This window comes from Sceloporus occidentalis, unplaced genomic scaffold (assembly GCF_023333645.1).
Source record: "Sceloporus occidentalis isolate IW3139 unplaced genomic scaffold, rSceOcc1.0.p SCAF_2, whole genome shotgun sequence".
NCBI lineage: Eukaryota > Metazoa > Chordata > Lepidosauria > Squamata > Phrynosomatidae > Sceloporus > Sceloporus occidentalis.
The window spans coordinates 35,511,996-35,531,383 of record NW_028316982.1 but is presented as its reverse complement, the minus strand read 5'-3'; the positions used below and the strand labels follow the sequence as shown (position 1 = coordinate 35,531,383).

The 19,388-nt window shown below is 41.6% G+C and overlaps 1 protein-coding gene across 3 annotated transcripts in view; it reads right to left on the bottom strand.

Annotated features, from left to right (window-relative positions):
* LOC149318147 (phospholipid scramblase 2-like) overlaps window positions 1-19,116 on the bottom strand; it is a 47,580-nt gene extending 28,464 nt beyond the window's left edge. Inside the window, exons 1-3 of one of the 3 annotated variants that reach the window (XM_089509087.1) lie at window positions 18,965-19,116; window positions 14,732-14,961; window positions 2,863-2,895 (exon numbers count right to left, since the gene is read on the bottom strand). In XM_089509087.1, coding sequence (XP_089365213.1) covers window positions 2,863-2,869 — 7 coding nt within the window. In that variant the 5' untranslated portion in view covers window positions 2,870-2,895; window positions 14,732-14,961; window positions 18,965-19,116. Of the gene's footprint in view, window positions 1-2,862; window positions 3,101-14,731; window positions 14,962-18,964 lie in introns of those variants that run through there. The other 2 variants (XM_089509085.1, XM_089509086.1) reach the window with 2 other exon arrangements.
* Window positions 19,117-19,388: the final 272 nt, after the last annotated feature.

The window sequence follows — 19,388 nt, the reverse complement described above, 5'->3', positions numbered from 1 at the left end:
GCAATGCATTGGGGCATTGCTGGGCCTTCTACTGATAACCGACAATAAGAACAAACAATAGCCGAGCTAAGGCCATTAAAAGGAATGAACAAAGTGGCAGAGTACTGAAGAAAAAGATTTATTATGAAGTCAAGAACATTAAGAATAAGACATGGAGGACAACTGGTCCTCCAGGGACAAACTTAAAAGATAAGTTACAAAATAATAATAATCATTTCAGCCAAACAGCCACACCTGAATCCCTACCTAAAGAAAAAGCCAACAACTGAGGCTTTGCTTTCCCTTAAGCCTTCTTACTCTCACTGCCTCAACGGTATCTCTCCATCAACCAGCCAGAAGGTTCTTTTCTAACAGCCATCTGACTGGCTGGTTGCCCTCACACCAACAGTGATGCCATAATTCCTCAGATCTTACAGTAGCCCCTCCCCTTGGGAAAAATACCCTGATCAACGGAGGGACTCCCATTTATCACATCATGCCAACAACTGTCAGGTCAGAATGTACAGGGAAGCCATTCAAAACCACAAATATCTGGACAACTTCAACAGGAAAGAAGAAATCCTTAAAGTAAACCAAGGTTGGCTACCAGTCCTGAACACCAAAATCAAGACCCAGCCCATGCAAATGAAAACCGCCCAGGGTCAGGGGGATTTCCTAGCAGACAATGGATCACTAACTAAATAGATAACCTGAGACCTTGACTTCCAACAACAGAAGAATACACAGATTAACATGTAAATCACTTCCTATCAACCAAGGGTCACACAGTATGTGTGTGTGTGTGTGTGTGTGTGTGTGTGTGTGTGTGTGTGTGTATATATATATATATATATATATATATATATATATCCCACTCACTCCCATGCCAGCATTCTCTGAAGATGCCAGCCACAGATGCTGGCGAAATGTCAGGAATAAACTCTTCCAGAACACGACCACATAACCCAAAAACCGTATAAACCTAAAAATTGTATTGTTTTTCTTTGAATAATAACAAAAATATAATGATATAATCTTGATTTTACTGGCAGTGCTCCAGAATATATTATGACAGCAATGGGAATATTAGTTACAGCCTATTCAAATCCCGAATTAACAATATTCTATGTTTTATGATGTGGTCATTTAAGAAAAAGAAGAGGAAGAACTCCTTAGTTTGCTACCAGATTGTTGTTGCTATTGAGGAGGATGAAAAGTAATAAAAATTAATTACTAGATATAGCCAATACTGTATGTTAATGGTTAGAGGATTTAGAAATCAGGGCAAAAGACTATTTAGACATAGATGACTGAGCAGGTCAGAGAGGCCTTCTGTACCCATCCTCAGGCACCAGAGGGTCCTTATTAGGCAAAATAAAGAATATTTTGAAATGCTAAGCTAGGACATTGAGTTAAAGCAGGCCTCATAAGTAGGATTGCCATATCCCAGGAACTGGCGGGACAATAACGCTTTTCTGACCTTGGTCCCAGTTTTGTGTTATGGCCCGGGGGCCAGCCAGCCTCCTCATTGTTGCCTCAGTCTCTGTCTCCAAAGGCTCCTTCCCAAAGCAGCTGCAGCCAGGCTCCCAGCTCCTCCATCCCCATTGGCCAAGCAGAGGAGGGGGATGAATTTTTCCCTGCAGGCAGCCCAGCAAGCGGAGACCTGAGAGAGAGCTATGGAGGAGACAGGCAGAAGGCAGGGGTTTCTGCAAGGACTGGTAGGACTCTCTCTGAAGGGAGAGCGGGAAGGAAGGGTTTCCCCAGGGTTTGGCAAGCTTTCTTCAGGGAGGGGTTGCCATTGCCCTCCTCTGAAGCTGAGAGAGAGTGATTTAGCCCACTGGGGTTTTTTTTATGTCCAAGCAAGGGATAGAACCCTGGTCCTTTATCACTCCTCCTAATGTTCCTTAATTCTATTATTATTATTATTATTATTATTATTAACTGAAAGAGTCTGCTTCCTCAGACGCATTTAGTCTGAGGTGCTCCAAAATCCCCATGTCCCTTAATTCTATTATTATTATTATTATTAACTGAAAGAGTCTGCTTCCTCAGATGCATTTAGTCTCAGAGGTGCAACAAGATCTCTATGATATCAGGATTTATATTAATGTGGTTTTTTTTTAGATACATTAATTTTTTTGCTTTTAGTTGGTTGTGTCTGCCATTTCTTTTGAATGTCCTACATTTTGGGCTGAATTTTGTCCTACAATTTGTCCTACATTTGCCCAAATTACATCCTACATTTTTCTACATTTTGTCCCAGTTTGTTGGTAGTGAATTTTGGCAACCATACTCATAAGGGGAGATTGATGGGTACCCATGAGGGATAGAGAAATGTATGTTTGGCATCCAATGAGTGTAAAGGGGTGTTTGATTTATAATGTAACCAATTGAATGTAATTTGTAGTTTTCTTTGTTCAAAGTACTATAAAAGACTGGTTCACTTGTGAATCGAAGCTTCAGAATTTGGAAGCTTTTCCTCTGGAGACAGCTGCAGCTAAAAATAAACTCTGTTTCCTTTTCATTCGTACTTCTGGTTTCCCTGTTTTTTTATCTGAAAGGAATCTGCAGCACTATGGACCCTTTATCTGAGTGCCTCTCTCTTCAAATAATAGGCATGAAAACAGAAGCACTTAGGCAAAAAGGTTGGTTTTACTGACAGGCCTTGAAGATGCTGGACTATTTGAGGCAGGCTTTTCCTACAGATATGTTCAGCTAGAACTCTCATGATTCTGGGGCTACAATCATCCCAAACCAAGAAAAACAAGCAAATTGTTCGTAGCTGATGTGGATCAGTCCGACATATTCTGTAGGTGACTAGTTGGAGAAGGCTGTCCTAAAATATGTTCTGAAGTATCAATATAGAGGGGGGGAAATACTTACAGTCCATTTCCACTGGTCTGTGTCCAATTGTTTCTGGAAGAAAAAGGAAATTCTTTTTAGCTATAATGTATGTACTTTCACCCAGTCCTCTGCTTCATTTTCATATTTGCTAGTTAAGCAATAAACAGAAAATGGCATAGAACCCTGCCCATCCTTTTCCATGACTCCCTTTCTTCACAACATACAGTTTTATAAATCACCATGATGTCCAGAGATTCTTTTAAATATATATATATATAGATATCAATATAGATATAGTCCAAGAATGTTGGCTAGAGGATTCTGGCAGTTATGGCCTAAAAAAGCAACTTTCCTAAGATCTGATAATGAGCCTAATCACATGGAGGGTTTTGCAGCTCTGTTCCGACGTGACTGTGGGTCCAACCATGCGGATTCACACTAAAAAGTGATGTATTATCTCACGTGATTGCTTTCAATGGGGGGGGGGGTGTTGCGAGGCACTTCTGCAGGCAATCCAAAGTGACTCCTCATTTTGGTGAATTCGGTAACAAGCGAATTCACAAAAATTGCTTCTAAGCTCTCTGAATTGGTCTGGTGTGGAATGCAACTTTATTACATCCTGGTACACCCCCCCCCCCCCGCAAACCTCCAAGGTCCCACATTTCCCATGATGCTGTGCTGCAATTTTGCCCCATTTGCTTCTGGTGCCTGGAAGGGTAGATTTAGATGTAGATGACAGGAATGAAGGGAATGAAATGGAGGGTAGATTTAGGTCTAGATGACAGGGGTAGAGGGAATGAAACGGAGGGTAGATTTATATGTAGATGACAGGGGTAAAGGGAATGAAACGGAGGGTAGATTTAGATTTAGATGACAAGGGTGAAGGGAATGAAACGGAGGGTAGATTTAGATATAGATGACAGGGGTGAAGGGAATGAAATGGACAGTAGACTTAGATCTAGATGACGGGGTGAAGGGAATGAAACAGAGGGTAGGTTTAGATGTAGATGACAGGGAAGAAGGGAATGAAACGGAGGGTAGATTTAGATGTAGATGACAGGGGTGGAGGGAATGAAATGGAGGGTAGATTTAGATGTAGATGGCAGGGATGAGGGAATGAAACAGGAGGCTGGATGGAGAGATGGGAACAAAGGAGGGGGCCATCAGGAGCTCGATGCATTCAGACCCCCATTGAGCGTGCACAAGGGTACCAGTTTGAATCATTGAATCCGCATGGTATGTACCGGTGTGGTAATTCAAAATGCTCTCGCTCCGCTTTGACTCAGGAATCACCACAATTTCGTTCTTCACATGTAATAATACATCACGTAAATTGCCTTGGATTCGAAATGACCCTGCTTCCCCCTTGCTACAGAAGGGCTGCGGAAAGGCCCCAGACTGGAGTTCCAGTTTCACAAGTGATAAGGGCCAATGTCTTCCTCTTAGTTTTCTCTTGCCTGTACCAATAAATCCCAAATATCTTTATCTGACCTTGAGAAGTAGAATCTCTAAACTACCCATAGTTCTTATCAATCTTTTCTGCTTCATGATATGCTTTTCTGAAAAGGATCAAAACTAAATAACACTGAAGGACAGCTATCGAAATGAAACCAAAATACTGTACTAAAAAAACCCCAAGAACATCCAACTGCAATAAGGATTAATAAAAATGTACAATAACATGGTAATGAATAGAAACATGGTAATGAATAGATAGATAGATAGATAGATAGATAGATAGATAGATAGATAGATAGGACACAAGCTGAATGTAACAACAATTTTTAATTTAATTCCCCCCCAAAAAAAGATCCAGAATAAAAACAGAATAAAACCCATTATGAAACAAATGAAATTCAACTAGTTAGATAACAACAAAAAACTGGAATAAACAACAGAATAAAAGCAGGCAATGACTAAAGCAAGCACAAACTACATTGGGAAACAGTAATTCCACTGTTGTTGTTGTGTGCCTTCAAGTTCTTTCTGACTTACAGCAACTCTAAGGTGAACCTATCACAGGGTTTTCTTGGAAACTTATGCCATTGCCTCCCTCTGAGGCTGGAAGAGTGTGACTTGGCCAAGGTCACCCAGCAGATTTCTGTGGCCAAACAGATATTCAGATCCAGATTTCTAGAGGTACTACACCACACTGGCTCTCAGACAACAATTGCATCACCCCAAAACTGAACAAGGGGTGAAACAAACTGTCCCTGTGAGCTGGCTTTGATGCATTTCTATTTCAAACTGTCTTCTTCAGGTAGGCTGAAACCTCTTGTACAATGGTGCAATAGTTAAGATGCTTCTCTGACTATTTCAAGTTCAAGGCACAGGTACCACATGACATAGAGAGCTCCCGTCGCTAGTCTCAGCTTCTGCCAACCTAGCAGTTTGGAAGTATGTAAAAGTGCAGGTAGATAAATAGGCACCACTTTGGTGGAAAGGTAACAGCGCTCTGGGAAGTCATGCTGGCCACATGATCAGAGAGTTGTCTTTGACAACACTGGCTCTTCAGCTTAGTAACAGAGATGAGCATGACCCCCTACAGTTGGTCACAACTAGACAGTCTTATCAAGGGAAATCCTTTATCTTTACCTTTGAACATCCAAGTTATTAACACTGCAAGTCCCAAAGTGATGCATTCCCATGGCTTTTGTTTGTTTGTTTGTTCTTGAATCTGAAGACGTTCTTTGAAAATGTTCACAACATCCTGGCTCTTCAAAGGCAGGGTATACTTGACATTTTTAAGACAGTTTTCTCCCAATTTTCCATCTTGGAAGTGATGGGGAAAGCAGATGTTGCACACGGGGGTATGTGAAGACACTGTGCCTTCCATTTTTTCTTTGAACATCTGCTGTTAAAATCAACTGCGAAGTCCATCCATATAATATCCAAGAGTTTTCTGTTGTTCACATGCTTGGTTACACCCTCAAAGACTTCCAAAAGGGTTAGCAAGGCAGAACTTCTTTTCACAAAAGCTACACTAATTCTTCCTCTGAAAAGTTTGTTCTTCTTTATCCAGAGAGGGGTACCTCTGACATACCATGCCTTCCATCCAGACTGTCAAGGCCTGAAAAAGGGGGGCAGGGGGAATTCCCTTGTTTGCACTTGTTTGCAAGCACCAACTAAGAGTGGTTATAGAATTATAGAATTTCAGACCTGGAAGGGACCACCAGGTCCATTTGTTCCAAGTCTCTGCTATGCAGGAATACATAATTACAGCACTCATAAAGACAGCCAAAGACGGTTAGTCCACCCTCTTCTGAGGCAGTCTATTCCACTGTTGAATAGCACTAACAATAAATAACAAACAAACAGAAACTTTCGTCCTAATTTTTAGATGGAATCTCTTTTCTTGTAATTTGAACCTACTGGTTCAAGTTCTAGCTCTGCAGCAGCAGAAAGCAAGCTTGCTTCATCTTCTACATGACATCCCTTCAGATATTTAAAGGTGGCTATTATGTCAACTCACAGTTTTCTATTCTCCAGGCTAAACATACTCAGCTCTTACAATCATTCCTACTGAGGCCTGAATTCCAGACCGTTGTTAATCTTGGACAGAAAACCAGCTCCAAGCAGTCTTGGATGACACCAATTATCTTGATCCATTTCAAACTGGCTTCAGGTTAGGATACAGAGTGGAGACTGTCCTGGTCACCTTGGTTGATGATCTCTGTCTGTGCATCAACAGGGGAAGTGTGGCCCTGTTGGTGCTCTTGGATCTCTCAGTGGCCTTCGAAACATAGACCATGGTATCCTTCTGGAAAGCCTGAGAGAGCTAGGAATTGGAGGCTCTGCTTTGCAGTGGCTCCATTCCTACCTCTCAGGCAGGTTCCAGATGGTGATGCTGAGGAACAGCTGCTCTTCTGAGAGCTGATATCTGGCATCCCTCAGGACGCCATCCTGTCCCCCATGCTGTTTAACATTTACATGAAGCCACTGGGTGAGATCATCTGGAGACATGGGGCAGGGTGTTATCAGTACGCTGATGACAACCAAATCTATTTCTCTATGTCTCGGACTGTTTCAGTGACCCCTCTGAATGACTGTCTGAGGTCAATAATGGATTGGTTGAGAGAAAATAGACTTAAGATGAATCCAAATAAAAACGGAGGTACTCGTGATCCTGTCATCTCGACTTCTGCAATGCGCTCTACATGGGGCAACCCCTGTGCCACGTCCGGAAGCTTCAACTGGTGCAAAATATGGCAGCCAGACTGGTTGCTGGAAAATCTAAGTTCAACCGTATCACACCAATTCTAAAAGCATTACACTGGCTGCCCATTAGCATCCTGGCACAGTATAAGGTGTTGGTTATTACCTATAAAGCCCTGTATGGCTTGGGTCCAGCTTACTTGAAGGAATGCGTCCACTTATATAGTCCTTCCCACACACTCCATTCCTCTGGGAAGAATCTTTTACAACTGAGAAGAGCTAGATTAGTGATAACTTCCCAGAGGACTTTTTCTGTTGCCGCTCCAAAAATCTGGAGCAACCTGACAGAAGAGATTCGCCAAATATCCTCTCTTGAGCCCTTTAAGAAGGCAATAAAAACTATCCTTTTCCGGCAGGCCTTTCCTGATTAGATCCTGAATGAAGAAATCTGTCCATATTATGCTCCCGTATTAGCTGTCACTTGTTTAATGACTAACACCTTTTGATAGCATGGTTATGTATGTATTTATGTACGATTTTATTGTTATAATTTTGTATTTTAGGGAGGGTGGGCTGAGGTGGGTGGGGGGACTCTGTTGTTTTTATCATTTTTGTATTCTGTACCCGCCTCGATCCCCAAAATGGAAGAGGCAGGATATAAATAAATATTTTATTATTATCAGCTTATCAGTATCCTTCTTGAACTAGATACAGTATTCCAGGTGACATCTGACCAAAGCAGAATAGAGTAGCACTAATGCTTCCCTCAATTGGGGCATTACATTCCTGTTGATTCAGCCTAGAATGTTGATTCATATTTTGTTCATAGTCCATTAAGAACCCTAGATTCATTTCACATGCACTGCTTTCAATCCAAGTGTGAGCCAACCTGGAGTGGTACATTTAATTTCTTCTGCCTAGATGTAGGATATTACATTTATCCCTGCGGGAATTCATTTTGTTAGTTTTGGAACAGTTCTCCAATCTATCTGGTAATTCCAATCCTGTCCTTTAGGGTATTCACTTTCCCCCACATTTGGTTTCACCTGCAAATTTGATAAGCATGCCTTCTATTCTCTCATCTAAGTCATTTATAAAGATGTCTATCAATACAAGGCCCAGAATAGAATCGTGAGGCACCCCACTGGTCACTTCTCTCCAGGAGGAAGAGGAGCCATTTATGAGCAATCTCTGGATTTGATCTATCATCCAGTTACAGATCCACCTAATTGTAACACTATCTAGGCCACACTTCACCAGCTTGCCTGCAAGAGTATCAAGGGGGACTTGCCAAAACCCTTACTGAAATCAAGATATACTACATTCACAGTACTTCCCAATTTACCAAGCTTGTTGTTCTATCAAAAAGGGGGAGAGAAGATTAGTTTTCAATTACTTGTTTTTGAAAACTGCATGTTGGCTCTTAATACTATAGCCACAGCATTCCTTTCTAATACACACAGACTGATTGTTTAATTATGTCTTCTAGAATCTTTCCTGGTATCTACAAGAAAATGACTGGTCACAGTAGTTGCTTTGGTCCTCTCCCCCCACCCACTTTGAAGATGAAAACAACATTTTCCTTCAATCTACTGGGTCCCCCCCCCCCCCCGGTTCTCTGAGAATTCTCAAAAATAATTGAGTGGTGTGAGATTACATCTGCAAGTTCCTTTACTGCTCTTGGATGCAGCCCATCAAGCCCGGGAAATATGAATTCATTTCAAGTAGGTAGGTCTTCATTTACTACTTCTTTACCTATTCAGGGCTATATTCCCCTTACTGCATGATTTATCCTGTTTTCATCACTCTTTTCATCACATAGCACTGTTTTCCTTTTGGGAGAAGACTGAGGCAAAGAAGTATTGAACAGTTCAGCCTTCTTTCTGTTCTCTGTTAGCATTTCACCATCTTCTCTATGCAGGCCCTAGGATTCCCTTGTTCTTCCTCTTGTTCCATTCCTTCTTTCCCTTCTCTGCATGTAAAATGATAGAAGTGAAGCCAGTCTCTGCTGAAGTGTCAAGTTCAAAACAAAATGAAAAACCGCAGTCTGACACTTCAGTCAGGGACCTGATGAACACTGACATCATCTAGCCTACACAAGGACTGTGAGGGACAGCTGGTCCATCACAAAAATATTGCCCCATATCTGTAGTATATTTGCATAATAATTCTCTTTCATAATGCTTTTTCACAATTGATGCAGAATAGATATGGTCTTCCTGTTTCCCTTCTGCCTACAACATTACTGAACAATCTTGTATGTGTTGTCTCATGATATGTCCAAAACATGACAGCCTTAGTTTAGGATTCTAGTGACAGTTCAGAATGATTTTCTGTTTTTGGATTTGTCTTCTTGTCAGTTCTTGTTATCCACAGAAAGCTCTTCCAACACCACATAGTGAATGAGTTCATTTCCTTGTTGTCAGGTTTCTTCACTGCCAGTGTTTAACCATGGCATGGACAATTCTGCCACAGGTATTTAATGCTTCTTTTTGTCTAGGGCTTCAAAATATCTAGAAATTTTTCTTCTCTAGGAAAGCATATCTTTGGTCTGTTTTTTATGCTCTGCACAAAGCATAGACAAGATTCTAAAGATAAGATATATCTTTCAACAGTGGTTTTTTGCTTATTTTTCCTTCTCTTGCACACTCTTCACCTCTTCCCCAATGGAAGGAAAAATAACTATATCAGCTCAAGGGCTAATTGTTTCCCAAGTCAAGACAGGGTGGCTGGGTTTGGATTTGTGGATCCAAAGTGGGGATGTAAATCTTCACTTTCAATTCTTCAATGCAAGAATGAAGTATTTCAAGAGCTTTCTCCCTGCTAGCCGAGATTCTAAGAGATTTTGCACATATTAGTACTGGCCAGTTGCTTTTTTAAAAAAAAGTTTTTCTTTGTTATTATTCTGAGGAAAATACATTTCAAGTAAACTGCAACTTGATAAGATCAGTTATACTGCTCTTGAAAACATTTCACACATGTTGATCCTTTCTTGATTGGAACAATTGGGTACACATCACACATTATGTTTTTGTGTTTTCTTTTCTAGTTGAAACAAATGCATCAATGAAAGAAAGAACATGAGATCACAAGAAAACAGCACACAGAAAAACTGTAGGACTCAATAGCCTCAGGAGAAACTACAAATTAGTTATTTAAGCATTATTAAGAGTGGTGGAAATGAGAAAGATTTAAAACCATAATTACGACATAGAAATATGTTTATGAGTGAAGCTAGAGGTATTGTAATTTGCATCTTTAGTCTTTTAAAAAATTGAAAACCACAAAACCACAGAACCACAATGAAGCCATTTCCACCCATGGCACAGTTGGAAGCATGCCATAATTGGATATCAGTCTTAACCCTGTGCCTAAACCACTGTCTTAACCCAGACTACATTATTTATTTGCAGTGAGTGAAACCCCCCATTGGTATCAATGACAGAATTTCCTACTACTGCAATTTAGCAAGTTCTAATTTGGATCAGGACTATGCTACCACATAGTCCAGATCCAGCTTGTTACTCTTCTTATTTCTGATAATATAATTTTGGATCTGGTATCCAGAATATTCATACATCCCAAACCATCAATGAATTCATGTTGGGTTCAGTGGAATTTGAAATAAAAGTAAGATCAGGACTGAAGATTTACAGCATATAGGCCAATATACCTAGCTTCTCAGAAGAATACTGATTCCATTTAAATAAGAATACTGATATGATATAAACAATGATTTATATCACTTCTCTGAATGATTCACAGATTTAAATCACCAGTGAGGAAGATTCTATTTTATCATCATTATTAGCAGAATTACATTATTGACTAATATTGCCTTAATACATATTCACAGCTTTAGCTTTCAATCACTAAACTACTACTCTGAATCTTTATCAGATTAATTTTCAAAAATTGGGATTGCTTGTGTATATATCCAGATGCCTTTTTCTTGTCCAAATCGACTCCACTTCATTGACTTTTTTTATTTTTGCACTTAGAAAAAGGTGAGAGAATACGTCTGATCAGTTGTTGCTGTTACTGTTGTTGGTATACTGTACTTATTTGTATACCACTTCTCTCAAAAATTGGAACTCAAATATAAGAGAATGCGAATTAAAAGCATAGAAAAGGGGGGCATTGAAAGAGAATTATTCACAGTATGAAAATAATTCAAACTTCAAATTAACAGAATAAAATGCAATTTAAAAAGATAAAAAGCTATTAAGAACAATTCACCTAAAGTAATACCCCACCTTCTAGCCTACTCTTTAGAAACCATGGCTTGTTACAGACTGCCAAAATAAAGCTGCTTCAGGTCTCTTTGGAGGTATGCTATTTAAATGATGCATGGGTCCTAAGAGTCCGGAGGTCGCGCCAAAGCCACACTCCATTCCTAAGCACTGGAGGGCAGCTTTGGTGGAGCTTCCGGATTCTTAGGGTGCATGCATCATTTAAACAGCATACCTCCAAAGAGACCCGAAGCAGCTTTATTTGGGCAGTCTGTAACAGGCCTTTGTGTTTCAAAAGGCTGCTGGAATAAAAAGGTTTTAGTCTGCTAATGGAAGGAGGAGGGACATTCTAGTCTCCCTGAAAAGTGAGTTCTAGATTCTAGGGGCAGCTACCAAGAAGGCCCTCTAATGTGTCCCCACTAACCGTGCTTGTGATGATGGTAGGACTGAGAGAAGGGCCTCTCCTGAAGCTTTCAAAGTATGGGCAAGATAATAAAGGGAGATGTGGTCTGCTTTATAGGTCATAACCAGCCCTTTGAATTGTAAACAGAAACAAACTGGGAGCCAGTGTGAAGCTGTTTTAACAAGGCTGTAGTATAGTCTCTGTAATCTGCCCCAGTTAACAGTCTGGCTGCAGCTCCTTGAACCAGCTGATGTTTCTGAACACTCTTCAAAGGCAGCCCCAAGTAGAGTGTATTGCAGTAGTCTAGATGGGAGGTAATTAAGGCATTACTACTCTGGCCAGAACCAATCTTTTGTGGAAAAGGCATAGCTAGCACACAAACTTTAATCGTGCAAAAGCACTTTTGACCACCACAGAAACCTAAGCCTCCATGTTCAATGTTGAGTACCCCCAAACTGTGAACCTGTGTGTCTTCAGTAGAATTGTAACTCTATCTAACACAGGTGAAATCTAGTTATCTCCCACCTTTATAAACTGATGTTAATTTATTCATAGAATACAATCAGGCATTGTATAATATGTATTCAGAATAATATTTTTGAACTAGGCTACTGCTTTACTAATTAATTTTAATAGGTTTTGAAATCTGCTTTGATATTTTTTTAAAAAAAATCTAGTTTAAATAAAATGCTTTATTTGTAAAACAGCTGTTTTTTTTAAAAAAAAGTGCGGTGTATCAATATAAACAATTACAGCATGAACCACTGTAGCCAAGTTTCACTTTCCTATGAGGGGCTGTCATTAATTTGTAGTGTATATAGATTATCATGCATTCCAGTGTATTTAATTTTGCAACTACACCATGCCCTCCATCTTTTCAAAGCCCCAAACCAGAACATGTGTGGTCAAACAAGAACAGAGTGTGGTCATGATGGCAAACATTAAAGGAGAACAGACAAGTTAGCAGAGACTACAGCATATTGGTTTTGCCTGAGTCTACAGGAAATGCAGTGTTACATAATTCATCTTTTGGTGAGGGACGTTTTCCATTGAGTCTAAAATTAGCAGTAGTCAGACCTCTGCTAAAAAAGCCCTCCTTAGACCCCCTGATACGAAATAACTATCGACCCGTCCCGTTGTTGCCTTTTTTGGGGAAGGTGATTGAGAGAGCAGTTGCTTTCCAGCTTCAAGCAATCTTGGATAAAACGGATTTTCTAGACCCATTTCAAACTGGCTTCCAGGCGGGCTATGGAGTTGAGACTGCCACGGTCGCCTTAGTTGATGATCTCCGTCTGGGCATGGACAGGGGAAGCGTGTCCCTGTTAGTGCTTTTGGACATCTCAGCGGCTTTCGATACCATCGACCATGGTATCCTTCTGGAACACCTGAGGGAGTTGGGTATCGGGGGCACTGCGCTCCAGTGGTTCCGTTCCTACCTCTCGGGTAGATTCCAGATGGTGCAGCTGGGGGACTCTTGCTCCAATAGAAGGGAACTCACATCTGGTGTCCCTCAAGGAGCCATTTTGTCCCCCATGCTATTTAACATTTACATGAAACTGCTGGGAGAGATCATCCAGAGATACGGGGCGCAGTGTTATCAATACGCTGATGGCACTCAAATATGCTTCACTGTGTCTCCGACTGATGCAGTGACTAGGGATGGCATCTCTCCTCTAAATGCCTGCTTGGAGTCGGTAATGGGCTGGATGAGGGAAAACAAACTCAGTCTGAATCCAGAGAAAACAGAAGTACTAGTGATAGGCTCCCTGGGCCCGGGTAGTGAAATTTGTCCACCTGTCCTGAATGGGGTCACGCTCCCCCTGAAGCACTCAGTTCACAACTTGGGAGTGCTTCTGTACTCGTCGCATCCAAGTGGATGCAACAGTCAGAAGCACCTGTTATCAGCTTCGGCTGATACGCCAGCTGCGACCCTACCTGGGCCGGGGGGACCTTGAAACTGTGGTACATGCTCTGGTAACCTCTCGATTGGATTTCTGTAATGCGCTCTACGTGGGGCAACCCTTGTACCATACCCGGAAGCTTCAATTGGTGCAGAATATGGCCGCGAGATTGGTCGCTGGTTGTTCCAGGGCGGACCACATAACACCCATCCTGCAAGATCTCCATTGGCTGCCTATTCGCTTCTGGGCGCAATACAAGGTGTTGGTCATTTCCTATGAAGCCCTAAATGGCTTGGGCCCAGGTTACTTGGAGGACCGCCTCTCCCCCTACAATCTGCCCTGCACACTCAGGTCAGCCGGGAAGAATTTGCTAAGGGTTCCGACTGCGAGATATGCGTCAACCTCGCAAAGGGCCTTCTCTATCTTGGCCCCAAAAATTTGGAACACCCTTCCCGATGAGCTCCACTCCACCACCTCCCTGGATCTCTTTAAAAAGAGACTTAAGACCTTCTTTTTCCACCAAGCTTTCCCCCATGTGCCCTGATATTATATGGTTCCCCCCCCCCCCCCGATATGTATCTGCATCATTGACATCAACTCAGCTGGCTTTGATTTGGTTATATAGTTTTTTAAATTGTAATTGGTAATTTGTTTTATTGTTCTATTTTATTGTATGTACATATTGTATTTTTGACATTTATTATTGTATTCTCTGTATTTTTGTGCACCGCTTTGATCAATGTGGAAAAGCGGTATATAAATAAATTTTATTATTATTATTATCTCCTCTTTTCTTCAACACCCTTTTTGGTTGAGTGCAAAAGCAACTAACTGCGTGCAAACTATTTTTGCATTTTGGACTCAGTTTGCAGCAACTGAAGTAAGCTGTGGGGGGGGGGAAGGGGGAAGTGGAAAAAGGGGAGGGAAACTGGGTCTTTTAAAAGCAGCTGAAAAACTGAGATGACAGATTAATCAGAACTGTCCCTGCCAAATGAGGAGAGTTGGAAAGTACACTGCAGCACTGCTGGAAACTTTATTTTGCACTCTCTATTTCCCCCTTAAAGTAAGCTTCACATCTCTAAACTCCTGACTCCATGATGACAGATGCTTGAATTGGGAGCTCTTCCCTTTCCAGCTATTTTTAACTGAGTTAGATAAACTATGACCCTCCAGATATAGTTGAAATCCGGCTCCAATCAACCTTAACTTGCACGTACTGCAGCAAAGGATGATGGAAGTTATAGTTCAATCATATCTGTGGAGCCACAGAGACACAGATCCTTCCTCCCTCTGGCTGGCACTGATAACATTTTATGTTGAAATTGACTACGAAATCCTTCCGTAATGTTGTTTGCTTGGGAAAGATCAGGGTAGGTCACGTGGTATGGCTACAGCTTCAAGAGGGCTGCTGAACATAGTTCCATGAAGACATCACAAGGAAAAATTCCTGTTTTGAGCAAAGAAGAACAATTACTGTAAACTTGTGCTACCAGTACATGTAGACTTTCACTCAAAAGGGCACAGGTCACTTTCACAAGGCTGAAGTTTATTCTATCCAAAATGCTTTCTAATAAAGAACCAGCTCAACAGCAGAGAAACTGATAGTCATCTCTATACAAACATTTTGTAATTCATACAGTGAAGTCTTTGAAGAAATGAAAAAAAAGTCTGATAGCTTTCCATTGTCTAAAATACAGATATTCACTAGAATGTTGTTTATATTAAGTTAACATTAATTAAACCCACAAATGCATAAATTCAAAAATTACATAGGATGAGAGCCAGTGTAGTGTAGCTGTTTGGGTGCTGGACTAGGACTATGTAGACCAGGGTACAAATCCTCACTTAGCCATGGAAACCCATTGGGTGTCCTTGGGTAAATCACATTCTTTCAGCCTCAGAGGAAGGCAATGGTGTATCCACTTGGAACAAATTTGCCAGTAAACCCCCAAAATTTGGGAATGACTTGAAGGCACACCACAGCAATAGGACATCACCCAGCCCACAAACTAGATAATTCCTACAACAAATCTAAAATGAGAAATCCCTGATAAAGTACTATATTCACAATACAAATTAACTGCACAGAGAAACTAGAGACTTGCTTATTCTCCCAACCACATATAGGTAGATATGTTTTTAAAGTAAAGTGAAAAAATAAAAACATATCAAAATGGCCATGCTGCTTAGGGAATTTTGGGATTGGTGGTCCAAAAACCCAGCACTGTGTAGTGGTTTGAGTGTTTGAATTCCCACTTGGATCTGAATTGCCACTTGGCCAACCTACTGGGTGACCTTGGGCAAGTTACACTCTCTCAGCCTCACAGGAAGGAAAAAGCAAATGTCATCTAAACAAACTCTGACAAGAAATTCCCATTATAGGGTCATTTTAGGATTGCCTCAAGTCAGAAATGTTCAAGTCCAAAAGGGGGAAGACTTCATCTAGTCTACAAAAGCTTATGCTGCAACCTTCTTCTGCACAGTCAGTCTCAAAGGTGTTACAAGATCCTTTCACAAGTCCTATAAAGCAATATTTCCAAGCAATACATAAGAAAACAGAACTGACTGAAACTATTTCCTATATTGTGCAAAGAACCAAGCAAAAGTGAGGAAAGATGTATGTCAAAATTGTCTGTTCTCTCCTTCCCTGTTGAACTCTTTCCTCTTCTTGGGAGTGTCCTACCATTTATGAAGCAGCCCTTATCCAACTCATTTGCATTGAGAGAAGGGAAACAAAGTTCACACAGTCACACAGTATCAGTTGTCACTGTCCCCACCACAACCCTAGGTCCTAAGACCAGAAGATATTGACTTACTTGCTGTACCAAAGATGTGCAAATATATGACCAAGAATAACATCTGTTATTTTGATCATTTGGAAGGGGAAAGACATTCCTGTATAAAGAATTAACACTTTTGGATTGCAAAATAAAGGATCCTCATGGAAGGACAGTATTCTCCTCTCCTTGCCCCTCAACAGACAATCACATGTACATTCCTTTTGCCAAATTCCTGGGCCACACCTGCCCATAACTCACCTGAACCACTCCTATTTTCTCTGATATTTTCCATTGCCAAACCTTAGGGTACATCTACACTGCAGAAATAATTCGGTTTGACACTGCTTTAACTGCCATGGCTCCATGTGATGAAATTCTGGGAATAACTTGTTGTGACACTAGAGCCACAAACTACAAAGTGGTGTCAAACCGGATTATTCCTGCAGTGTGGATGCAACCTGAGTACTCTTGCATCAGGAAACGGCAATGGGGGCCCTCCAGATGGTTTCAACTGCAGCACCCACAATTCCTCAGTGCTACCTATGTCAGCTAGGCCTTAACTGGAGTTGCAGTCTAATAACATCCGAAGGACACATGAACCTATCACTCTGCTGCCAAAATTTTTCACCTGCCATTTTCATGTGATGCTCCTCTATAAATCTTTAACTGTTTTCCCATCTGACTCTTGTTAAGTCCTCATCTTCAAAGCCCTTCATAGTCTTGTCTATGTTTCTGTTTTGTTTAGCAAAACAGCCTTGTTGTTGTACTCATATTCAACTGTTGTTGTTGTGTGCCCTCACGTCATTTCTGACTTACGACGACCCTAAGACAAACCTACCGTAGGCAGGGTGACCAGATATCCTCGTTTTTCCTGGACATATCCTACATTTCAACCTTCTGTCCAGGAGAAATTCCAAAATGTCTTTCATTTTGAGCATGACTATGAAGCATGGATTTATATTTACATAAGTATTTTTAAAAGCTTTTATTGGAGAATCGCCTACATTTTGTGGTGCCTTGTCCTCCTTTGAGGTTATGACATCTAGTCAACCTGGTTGTAGGGTTCTCTGGACAAGGATTGTTCAGAGGGGGGTTGCCATTGCTTTTTTGAGGCTGAGAGAGTGTGACCAGTAAGGTGCTAAATGTGCTGTCTGCAATGGGAGATGCATTCCAGATGTTCTCGGCTACAACGACCATGATGGCTGGTGGCATTAAACAGAAACCTTTGTGACTGGAACTGATTCTTTGTTTAATGCTCTCTATTAATCTCTCTCATTTCCTGATCCACATCCTCTTGTATTCTGAACAGTGCCAATGTGCCTTAGTTAATAAATAGTAATGACCTCCACATATGATTTCAAAAGACGACCTAAACAGCTTTTATTTTTTCAGGTGACTATTTGAATTTGCTGGGGAAGCAGGTAACAGAAGACTAAGGCTGCATCTGCACTGCTGAAATAATCCAGTTCGACACCACTTTAACTGCCATGGCTCCACGATATAAGATGATGGGATCTCTAGTTCAGTGGGGCACCAAAGCTCTCTGACAGAGAAGGCTAAATGTTCCTACTTCCTATAGTTCCCAGATTCCCACAGCATTGGATTATATTTATATTAGTGTTTTTAGTTTTTATTGGGTAGTGTCCATCACACACACACACACACACACACACACACACAAAACCCCTACCATTTCCAGACTCCCATAACATCCCATAGTAAACAAAGTACAGTTCCCAGCATCCCATAGCATTGAGCCATGGCAGTTAATGCGGTGTCAAAACAGATTATTCCTGCAGTGCGGATGAAGCGAAAGATGAGGCTGCACCATCTTTCGCCCAGTTCCTCTCCAAGGTGCTACAAGATCCCTTGACACACTGTTATTCCAGGCAGCTATGGCTCCACTTTGGTGGTTTGAGTGCTGGAGTAGGACTTTTGGTGACCAGGGTTCAAATCCCAGCTTGGCCATGGAAACCCACTGGGTGACCTTGGGCCAGTCACACTCTCTCAGCCTCAGAGGATGCCCAAGGCAAACCCCCTCTACAGAAACTTGCCAAGAAAACCCCATGATAGGTTCACTTTAGGGTCACAGTAAGCCAGAAACGGCTTGGAGGTACACAAGAGCAACAACAGGCTCCAAATGGAGCACCTTCAAGGCACACGACAGCCACAAATGAGCGGAACAAGTTGAAGGCAAACAACAACAACAACAACAACAGGCTCTGAGTGGAACACTGAAGGCATACAACCACCACCAATGGCTCTGAATGCAACACCTTGAAGCTACACAACCACAACAGGCTCTGAATGGAACACCTTGAAGGCACACAACAACAACAACAGGCTCTGAATGCAACAGATTGAAGGCACGCAACAACCACAACAACAGGCTCTGAATGCAACACCTTGAGGGCACACAACAACAACCACAACAACAGACTCTGAATGCAACACCTTGAAGGCACACAACAACAACAACAAATGCTAGTTCACTGATAAAGTGGTAGAGAAATGTAGATACTATTGCTATTGCTATCACTATAATTATAAGTGGCTCTGAATGCAACCGTTTGAATGCACACAACAACAGCAACAATTGGCTCTGAATGCAACCGATTGAAGGCACACAACAACAGCAACACCTGGCCCTGAAGGCAGCCCCTTCCCCACCTGGTTCCCTTCAAGGGCTTCGTTGCTTTCTGGTTCCCTCTCCTTGCTCCACGACCACGAATGACCCAGGAGGAGAAGGCGAAGGGGCCGGTCGTTGACGGGAAGAGCCGATCTGGGGGTAGAGAGGAGGAGGAAACCAAACAATCGCAGCGAAATCCGGAGCCTGGAGGAAGCGAGCCGGAGGAGTCCTGGGCGGAGGCAGCAAGGCAGGGAGGGAGCGAGGGAGGGCATCGCCCAGGAAGGGCCCTGCATCTGCACTGTAGCAAGTATTAGTATTATTAGTATTGCTTGTATGCCACTTCGTTTCCCAATTTTGTGTAGGAAGTGGGATATTATTATTATTATTATTATTAAGCTGATTTGTGTCCCAATTTTGGAGGGAAAGTGAAATAATAATAATAATTTGTAAGTCGCTTTGTGTCCC